Below are 10,694 nucleotides of genomic sequence, written 5' to 3' on the forward strand. Positions count from 1 at the left end.
CTTTAGGCAATTTATCCCGAAGTTTGCACAGATAGCTGCTCCATTGCATAAGTTACTAAAAAGCGAAGTGAAATTTACGTGGAGCGAAAATGAACAACGAGCGTTTGATAAATTAAAAGAGATGTTAGCGAATAAACCGATTTTGCAATCCTTTGATCCCAAACGAGAAACCGAGTTACATACCGATGCCAGCGCTTTGGGACTAGCGGCGATGATGTTCCAGCGTGATGAGCAAAAATGTTTACGATTAGTCTATGCGATTAGCCGACGAACGAGTGAACCCGAGAAAAATTATCATTCCAGTAAATTAGAACTTCTAGCGATCGTTTGGGCGGTTACGCGACTGAGAACCATGTTAATAAATATACCATTTACCATAGTTACAGATTGCCAGGCATTATTGTACCTAAGTACCCAGAAGACTGTGAATCCGCAAGTAGTGCGATGGAACAACGTTGAGCGAATTTAATTTTAATATTACGCATAAGCCAGGTACAAAACTTGTACATGTAGATGCATTGAGTCGAGCGCCAGTAGGTGAGAGCGATCAAATGAATGAGCATGGTGTGTTTACATTAGTGAATGAGTATGATGAAATTGCCATGAACCAGAATAATGATGAAACGATAGGACGTAAGAGCAAAATACTTAGAAAAACTGTAAATGAGAGAAGTAAGCATGAGATAAGCGAGATAGAAGGTTATGAGCTAGTAAATAGAATAGTATATAAACGCCAAGGAGAACGATTACTCTTTGCAGTTCCGCGAGCGATGAGAAAGGGACTAGCCATACGTTTCCACGATTTGAAAGGTCACCCAGGGTTGGACCGGTCAATCGCCATGTTAACCGAACATTATTACTACCCAGGAGTGAGGAGATACATGCGACAGCACATCGGAGCCTGTATACAGTGTGCGTTAACGAAGGTCAAAACTGGCAGACAAAGCGGACTATTGCATCCGATTCCGCCAGGCGAACGACCATTTGCAGTGATACATGTGGACCATACGGGACCGTTTGTGACTACGAAGAAGGGTAATAAGTTAATATTTGCGATAATCGATAATCTAACGAAATACGTGATTTTGCACGCAGCCAAAGACACGAAAGTGAGTGGAGTAGTACGAGCATTAGAGAAATTTGTTCAAGAATATGGAGCGCCTCGTAAAATTATATCGGACCGAGGAATGTGCTTCACATCCAGTCGGTTTGCCGAGTTCTGTAGCGAGCACGGAATCCATCACACGTTGAATTCTCCACGACACCCCCAAGCCAATGGCCAGATAGAAAGGGTAAACTTTACTCTGATACCAGTGCTACAAGCGAGTCTACAAGATAATGAAGGACGAGATTGGGACAATAAACTATTGGAGGCTCAAAGAAATCTAAATGATGCTCCAAATGCGACGACCAGAAAGAGTGCCTTCGAGTTGCTTTATGGGTACCAAGCCCGAAGGAATGAAGGAGAACTACGTAAAGTTACCGACGAGAGTACTTCGTATACACTACCAGAAGAGTTACAGCAAACAGCACGAGAGAGGATCAACACTGAGCAAAAGAGAGTAAAGGAGAGATATGATCGGAATCGCGCGAAGAACGTTCGATACAACGTAGGAGATATTGTATACATGAGAGTTGCTCCAATCGCCACAGGCGAAAGCACTAAGTTTCAGCAAAAGTATCGAGGACCGCTGACCGTCACCCAAGTGTTACACCAAGACACCTACAAAGTAGCTGATCTGCGACAGGAAGAACCGGGTCGACGTTACGCATCGACTGCCCATGCGAGTCAACTAAAGATTTGGCGGCCACATGAGGAAGACAATTCGTCTGAAGATGAGAGCGACCATGGTGGAAGTATAGAAGGTGAGACATTCCGGAAGATGCGCAGTCGTCCGAAAGTGGTGGGGAGTAGTCAACCAATCAGATTTTACCCATTCTGCAAATCCACCATGATCATATGATTGATATATATGTATTTAATGCTCAGCTGTGCTCAGCGATATATAGGCTGCGTTTCGTTATTGACTGCAAATACTGAAAATCTATAGTGTACGTTACGTTACGTATAGTGTTATATAGTTTATTATTATTTCGGACATCATGCCGAAATGTTTTGTAAACAATTGCAAAAATCGGACGTCTCATGTCTTCAATAAAAAAGTTGTATTTTATACATTTCCCCAAGATCCGGATTTGCGATCGAAATGGTTGGAAGCTTGTCAAAAAAATAAGGAATACAAAGATAAAAATGGTAATTAAAATATGTTATTATATCGCTATTATTATTATTAAATTGTATAATTATTATTAAATTATGTTATATAACCCCATAACCTAACGCTCATAACCTAAATTTCTTAATACAATAAAGTAATTTTTATTAAAATTACTTTCAGAAAGAATATGCACGGTTAAGAACAATTAATAATGAAATAAAAATGAATAATATAAAAAAAAATAGAAGAAAAAACGAAGCATATGTGCAATATTATTATTTAGATAGCACTATATATATTTCTTATATTTTCATTTATTTATAAGTTTTATTTTCTGTTGTATTGTTTCAATATTGTATTGTTTATTAGTTTTCAGTAGTGTACAATATGAGTTTATGTTAATATTTATAAATACACATATATTTTTACTTCAAATATATATATATTATATATAAATACTATGTTCTTATTTCTGATTAGTCATTCACGTTTAAAATACGCGCGTTACCAAATGGGTAAAATCTGATTGGTTGAAATTTCGGTCCCTCCCCACATGCCGCCATTATGCGCAATGTCTCACCTTTTATAATTCCACCATGAGAGCGACGACGGAGATGAGCAGTTGGAATTGTCCGAGAGTATCGAGAACGTGTCTAACCAAGAGGAAAAACAGATTCGAGAGCAAGAAGATAGCGAGACAACGAGAGAACGAGCTGATAACCAACCAGATGCAGAGGAGGGCGAGATCGAGAACCCGCAGACGCGACGTTCGAAGCGAGAGAGACGAGTGCCTGTGTATCTACGGGATTATGAGACACTATTACCCGAGGACGAGTAATAAACAAAATGGCCGAGTGATAACGATAGCGATTGTAAGCGAGCGAATGAGACGATGAGACGGAGCGTTATAGGGAGTAATGGCGACAGCCAATGAGCGAGCGAAGGAGGGAGCCGAGATGGCACTAGAGCGTGAGCGTTGGTAAGCGTGTGTGTGTGTAAGAGAGTCAGTGAGTTAGAGAGAGTCAGAGAGTTAGGAAGGTAGAAGGTGCGTGAAAGACGAGAGAGTAACGCGAGATTAACGAGCGAGCGCGAACTAAGAGCGTAGGGCAGAGGCCCGAAACGAGTGTATTTCCAATAAGTGTAATCAGCGTGATTTAATTAAAGACGAAAATGGAAAACCGACGCCTCGTGTGATTATTTATCTCCGAATCGAGAACTCCTACGAGCCACCGACGAACCATCCGCGACAAAGTTTCGAGACCGAGTTGAGATACCGCGAGTCAATAGTACAAGACAGTTAACAGATTCATATTTAAATGATCGTTATGATCAAAAGAAGAAAAATTTTGGATCAGATAGTATACGGTAGTTACTAAGGCTGAATTCCGATATTTACTGTCAGGAACTGTCAGTACTGAACATCTATAGTATACGTGACGTAAAATATAGAAAAATATAGATATTCAGTACTGACAGTGAATTATATCGGAATGTAGCCTAAATTGGATTAAAAGCCGCTGTGTAAACGTAGTCATATATAAAGAGAGAAGTGACTCCGGCGTCACGATTTCTGATTGGTTAATGCCCCCACTTAATTGAAGCAGCCATATTGAGACCGGAGAATGAAGTTAATATATTTCGATATTTACAGCTAGCATTTGGGCTGCATTTCTATATTTACTGTAAGTACTGAAAAGTGTGACGTAAACTATAGATTTTCAGTACTGGCAGCGAATATCGGAACTTATTGTTTAGGTTGCCTTATTGTTTAGGTTAGAGGTAGTGGAGTTTGATCTGTTTGACAGAACTGGAGCGGTCCCAATATGGCTGAAGGTGAAGGTCCGAAGTCACTTCTGTCTTTATATAGGCTCTACACACAATTAGAGTATAAATCTCTACATATTTCTTTTGTAATTTAACTCGTTATTAATGTGCAGAAAATTCACTGTCTATCTTAGCCTTCCATAAAAACAATCTTTTTCGTCTAAAAAAAAAACGCAAATTTTTTTCAATAATTTTTAAGAAAATGTAAATAATGCATAATCAAAAATTATATCGTTAAATTTTTGTTATGTAGACGGATTAACAGGGGAGATGTATTCAGTTCTATAAACTGTCTACTAATTTAATATATATATCAATATTGTACAGCTATGTGTAGTCACATGTAAGTCATTATGAATGAAAATTAATATTAAATTGCAATTAGATAGACAGTTGCTAAATGAAATACACGAAAGCTAAAGTAAATGCGTCGGTAACATTACTAACAATATCCAAAGCCGTTTTTGAAGCAATTCCATCATATGAAGATGCGAGTTGCCTTAAATATTATACTTAAGGGGATGCTGGAGCCGTCTGTTTTACCGGCATTTTTTGTCGTCACGTAGCGTTGTATTAATTTGACAGAATTAAAAATCCTTCTCCAGAATTGCAGTACATACATTAATGATTCGGGGGAACTCCGATTTTATATAGAAAACGAGAAAAAATTACGGAAGTACAGATTTCCTTATCCTACTTTTATCCCAATATGGCGTCTCGAGTTGTGGCGAGCTATCAGCTCGTCACAAGATGTATTTTATATAAGAGATATACCATTGGTACGAACGCGAAAACAAGTTCCCCCGAATTGCACAAAAAAAAAAAAAACATCGATAAATCCTCCAAATCAAGATTTGGAAGCGTAATATAAAAGTATAATGTCGATGTGCATCGTGCGTATGTGTGCGTGCAATGTAGCGTGCTATCCTTGTCTATACAAGGACAGATATAGTCGATAACATAGAAAATGGTAATTTTGTCGGTTGTACAGACGGCTCCAGCATCACCTTAAGGCTGTATAATAACAATAGTAATATATATATATATATATATATATATATATATATATATATAATATAATAACATTGTAACAATAGTTAACTTTTAAAACATTCAAAATATTCAGAAAACTCTTGATTTTAAATAATATTTGGTCTGAATAATAATTACATTTTAAACTTCGAAATTTTTTTATCATTACGAGTAATTCGAAAATGTGTCTCCAATACATCACTATAAGAACGTACCTCTGTATCAGCAGAATTAAGGACAAAACAATTCACGGTATCTTGAACATTATCTCCTCCCTCTTGATCGCTCACGTTTCCATACGTCTGTGTCTTCAGATAACGATTAGCAACTTCAGCAGGCACATGACTATAATATCGCGAATGTGGTGGCTTCATGAATACCGCAGAAGTATCAAAAGGATCAGAATACGCAGGAGCCACGTTACCAGGAAAATTAGCATATGTTCTGCCTTCCTCATCCTGCCAGGAAAACCTCTCGACATCGATAGGTTCATCCAGAATGTTAATTACTCGTTTACATGAGACCTTTTGATCGTAGATGCTTGTGTTTGCCGATTCCTCGGCGGACAAATCGATCAGAGTATCTTCTTGGCTAATGTCTGAGGTCGATGACACTTGCGAGACCTTGATAGGGCTCGACCTAGCATCGTTGTGCAATTTCGTGTAATTGAATTGTTTTCTGGTACGTGGAGTACCACAAGAGAATTTCTTTTTTGTCTGATTGTCAGCCGAGGCAGCTACCAATACATCCGGAGGATCCATTGGATTTCTTAAATATACATCGTCGATGTAAACGGGACTGCCCCAGCTCTTGCCAAAGGGCGCTCCATGTCCTGTATGAATGAAAGAATTCTCCAATGGCTTGCTAATGTCTTCTGGCTGCTTTCGGCGCATTGGATCAACCAGACAACGCGGAAAATGCGCTATTTGAAAAGTTCGCTGATTCTGACCTTTCCACCAGTAATTTTCCGGGCGCCCGTCGATGATTGCAATTTGGTCTCCCGTCTCGATGGACATTTTGCCGGCCTCCTCAAAGGAGGTTAGAGCCTTCATTACAGACGGCACCATACTAGTCAAGGACTCTTTCAACGAAGCAAATGTCGGTCTCTCTGAAGGTTCTCTCGCCCAGCAACGAAGCATCAGCTCATATATATATGGAGGCATTGCTTCTGGCTCGTGAAGCCGCTCGCCCTCGCGATCGATTTTACGCAAAATTTCGGAACCGTTTAACCCCAGCCAGGGTTCCTCGCCAAACGTTAACATCTCCCACAGTGTCACACCAAACATCCAGACGTCTGACGCGTGACTAAAATGTCGAGCCTTGAGCGACTCGGGGGCACACCAAGGAAAAGGTACTTTTTTATGTTCCGTCATGACATAGCAGTCTTCTTGTTGAGGAAGCGCTCTCATCAAACCGAAGTCGCCGATTTTGATTTTATCGATGGTACTCAGCAGGACGTTTCTGCATGCCAGGTCGCGATGTAGAAAACGCTTCGCTTCTAGATACGCCATACCCGTGGCAACTTGTAACGCATAATTACAGAGCGTGAGAATCGAGATTCTGTCGCATTGCTGTCGTAAATAATCAAGTAATGCGCCTAAAGGCGCGAGCTCAGTCACCATCATCATCGGCTGCGACAACACCACACCATACAATCTAATAAGATTATGATGATCCAAAGTGTGCATTGCCTGAACTTCCGAAACAAAGTCTTCTATAACACTCGGCTGTGTGAGGGCATCTGCTTTGAGGACTTTCACAGCGACGGGCAAAGTTCGTCCTGAAGGAGAAGTCCATTCCCCTCTTCTCACTACACCAAAGCTTCCATCGCCTAATTTAACGGACAGTGTCACATCTTTGTCTTGTATGAGACATGTCAGCACCGAGGAAGTTTCGATCGGCTGCGAGGATCGCTTGTTGCTTTTACTGCTGCCACCAGGTTTAATTTTGGTAATTAAACTCTTCTTCCATTGAGCGTTTCGTCTCTTCTTTACCGCATCCAACAGACGTCTGACGCCAGGTTTACCTAAACCAATCTTCTCCAAATCTTCTGCTTGGACGTAATCAAAATGATGCAGACGAGTAATCTGTAAATCGTCTCGAATTCGTGTAAAGAACTGAGAGAGCTGCACATCATGTAACAGTTCCTGAAGCCACTCTGTACCTTCCTCGTCCGCCATAATAGCTGTATTTCTTTATTTACTGAGATATCTTATACTCAGAAATATATGGATGTCTTCAATATGTATAGGAACCTAAAAAAGAGATATAACAATTAGATTTGCGTCGATACCCTTGCATGTTTGATCGAGGTATCCTACTATTCATATATTTTAAATTTTATAATCTATCCATTATAAAGAGCCGTGACTGGATGTTCGTGTCGATAATAATATTTCAGTGCGAATTTTTAATAAGGGAGATCGGGGCGAAGTCGTTTTTGCAATTATCTCGAAATATGTGTTGTGTAAACTCGCCATTAATAGTGTAAAGGCGGCTTATGGTGCCCACGTGACCAACGGAGTTTAGTGAGGTTACGTACCATGTTGTGATTGTTATCGAAGCAAACATGTTTTCGCAGGTCAAAAGTGAAATTTCTTTCGCGTCGAAAGTTTGTAATATCTTTAGTATTTAGTATTATTGTCTCTCCAAATCTCAAAGTAAGTAATTCTAAAGAGTAATGCATGCTGAACACGCGCGAATCCAGTGTAGTTTTTTTATTTTCATTGATTTCTATTATTTTATAAGCGACCAAACCTAAAACTTGTGTTCGGGGCGAAGTCGTGACCAAGCCACCGGGGCGGATTAGTCCTGGTGATTTCACTCTATTTTCCGTTGCAAATGCGTCATTGTATTTCTCAATTGCAGGAAAATGGTACGCACGTACCATCGCAAAACGGCTGCCGTCGACAAGGAGCAGCTTGTGGAATCCTGGTAGGACTATGACGATATATGACATCCCTGGAATCGTGACTTAAGGCTATTCTACAATTGCGTAAACGTAGGGTTGTAGGAGTAGGAGTAAGAAATTGACCAATCCACAGTCGATTATTCTCCTCAAATACGACTATGATTGGTCAATTTCTTACTCTTACTCCTACAACCCTACGTTTACGCAATTGTAGAATAGCCTTAAGGCACTGCCACTTGCCGTAACGCATCAAAATATTGTGTCCGGATTTGAATGCACTGGAATTTCTCCATTCAACCCGGACATTTTCCAGGAATACGAATTTTTGCCGAGTAGCATTACGGATAAAGAGAACCTTCTACTTCCGCTGGTCCCGAAGAAGCCAATCTTAACGCAGCCGATCCGGGTACATCAATCGAACCTGACACAGCCGATCCGGATACATCAGCCGAACCTGACGCAGCCGAACAGAATAAAAATGAATTCGATTTCACGGATTCTTCCATGTCCCGTCGTGATGATACACGGAACTTGAGCGCGACGCTTGAAAGTATTCAAGCGTTTTCTAAAGCCGCTCCAAGGCAGACAACTCTAAGGCACTCTAAAGGACGAAAACGAAGAACGACCGCCATCCTTACTGACTCGCCTCAAATTAAGGAATTGGCGACTGAGCAGGCAGAGTCAAAGCGGAAGAAAGATGAGAAATCTGCTACAAGGAAGAGAATGACAAAATCGACCATTACCACTATGCCGAGAAAGAGAGGCCGGCCCCAAAAAAATGCTACGCAATCAGAACCGCAGCCTTCGACGAGCAGTGGGCGAAAAACGGAGTCAGAATCGTAGCCTTCGACGAGCAGTGGGCAAAAAACGAAGTCAAGAAAATTAAATAATATGTGCTGCGTATGCTCGGACATGATAGAAAACAGAGCTGACGGAAAAAACAGTGCAATTCGTGCAGGCGTAAGGCACACAACGAGTGCGTGCGCTCGTCAGATTCTGTCTTTAAATGTTTTAACTGTTTCAATGATACTGATAGCAAAAAAGAAAATTGATTTTCTTGATAAAATTATTATTTTTCTACTAAAAAACATTGAATAAAGTGTATTCTATTATTTTTTATGATCAAAATTATGTATCTTTATTTAAAATCCAGTCCGAGAATGAATACACGACTCCGTCCCGGTGGTGTAACGAATTTCTCCGCCCCGTGAATTTTGACTTCGATTTTTGCACCTTTGTCGTTTTTATTCTATACCGGTTGAACAAAGCGACGTAGACCAAAAATGCCTGTATAAATTTTGTAGCTAAAGGTTCACTCTTTACAATAGTATGTTATATTTCACTAAAATAATTTATTTTGTTGTTAAACATCGGCACCGAAAAAAAGGGCCGAGTTCGCCCCGGTTTTTCCTACTTATTTCAATTCAGTGAACTAGGGGTGAAGTCTTAGACTTCATAACATGCAACAGGAAATGTTGCTTGTGTGATAAAGGACATAATAAAAAAGATCACGATTGTCGCAAAAATTTTTATGGAAGTGCTAAGGCTATGGAGCCATATTCTGCTAACAAATTGGTTAATGAGAGCTCCCCAGTGAACACATTTCATAACGGCAATATAACATGGAAGTTACATGTAATATCACAATGTTATTCTTGTGATATATAAGGGCTACATAACATGGAAGAAACATGCAATTTAACATTTGTTATATGCAGGTAATATAACTGTTATACATTTTTTTTACGTTACAGTTATGTAACAAAAATTGTGTAATTGTTACGTAACACGCTTGGATCAATGTTAGTATAACTAGTAATATTCTGGTAATATTAATGGAGTGTAACGGAATAACATATACAATATCAGGACTGTTGATTTGCTTACTGCTCACGTTTTTCTATGTGCCCGGGCTTTTAAACCCTGCATCGTTTTATTTTGCTAGAACTAATAATAATCTGCGCTTTTCATCATAAATTTTCAATTGTTTTTAAATATATATATTTTGTTTGAAAGGTTTAATATTGTGCAGAGGCCCTTTAGTTTGCCTTAAGGCAAAAATTATAATTTACAAAATACATAATTTATAATTAATAATTATTAATAATTTAAAAGATATTTATAATTTATATGATCAATTTATATAATCATCCATCCATATCGGTAAATAACGTAATTAATCATCATGATGCATATTACCATTACATGTACCAATTTAGTAGAATGCATTTACGTACTGCTTCTATGTACATATAATAGATATAATGTCAATATTAAAAATTTGTGCAGCTATATACTCTTTTTAAACTTAATTTGTTTCTTAAGATGATTTTTGAAAAATTATATATTTGCGCTGGTTGTGACATATGTAGACTATATATAACACTTACATCAAATTAAGAAGTAGCCTACCACGTAAGGCAGTTGGCTCACGATCTAGAGGACCCGAGTTCGAATCCCACCAAGGTAAGTGTGTTTTTTAAATACGAGAAAATATTTATAATTATAGACTGCATCTTAAGAAACAAATTTAGTTATAAAATTGTAATAAAATCTCGAAAAAAAATAATATTTTTTACGCTCATTATTACAGCTAGTACAACAGTTGGTGTAACTGTTACGTAATAGTTAAATAACACGTTATGTAACATGTTATATTGCTGAGTCGGAAATTGTAACTTACATGTAAGTTACATGTAACACTCTGG

At 38.8% G+C, this 10,694-nt stretch overlaps 1 protein-coding gene across 3 annotated transcripts in view; it reads right to left on the minus strand.

Moving 5' to 3' along the window:
* Nucleotides 1-10,694, minus strand: part of Ack (activated Cdc42 kinase) — a 68,963-nt gene that overhangs the window by 37,759 nt on the left and 20,510 nt on the right. For 2 of the 3 annotated variants that reach the window (XM_071777368.1, XM_071777369.1), the window contains exon 3: nt 5,291-7,330. In XM_071777368.1, the coding sequence (XP_071633469.1) occupies nt 5,291-7,255 (1,965 nt within the window). In that variant the 5' untranslated portion in view covers nt 7,256-7,330. Of the gene's footprint in view, nt 1-5,290; nt 7,331-7,832; nt 8,115-10,694 lie in introns of those variants that run through there. The other variant, XM_071777371.1, reaches the window with a different exon arrangement.

Source organism: Temnothorax longispinosus, chromosome 5 (genome assembly GCF_030848805.1).
Source record: "Temnothorax longispinosus isolate EJ_2023e chromosome 5, Tlon_JGU_v1, whole genome shotgun sequence".
Lineage (NCBI taxonomy): Eukaryota > Metazoa > Arthropoda > Insecta > Hymenoptera > Formicidae > Temnothorax > Temnothorax longispinosus.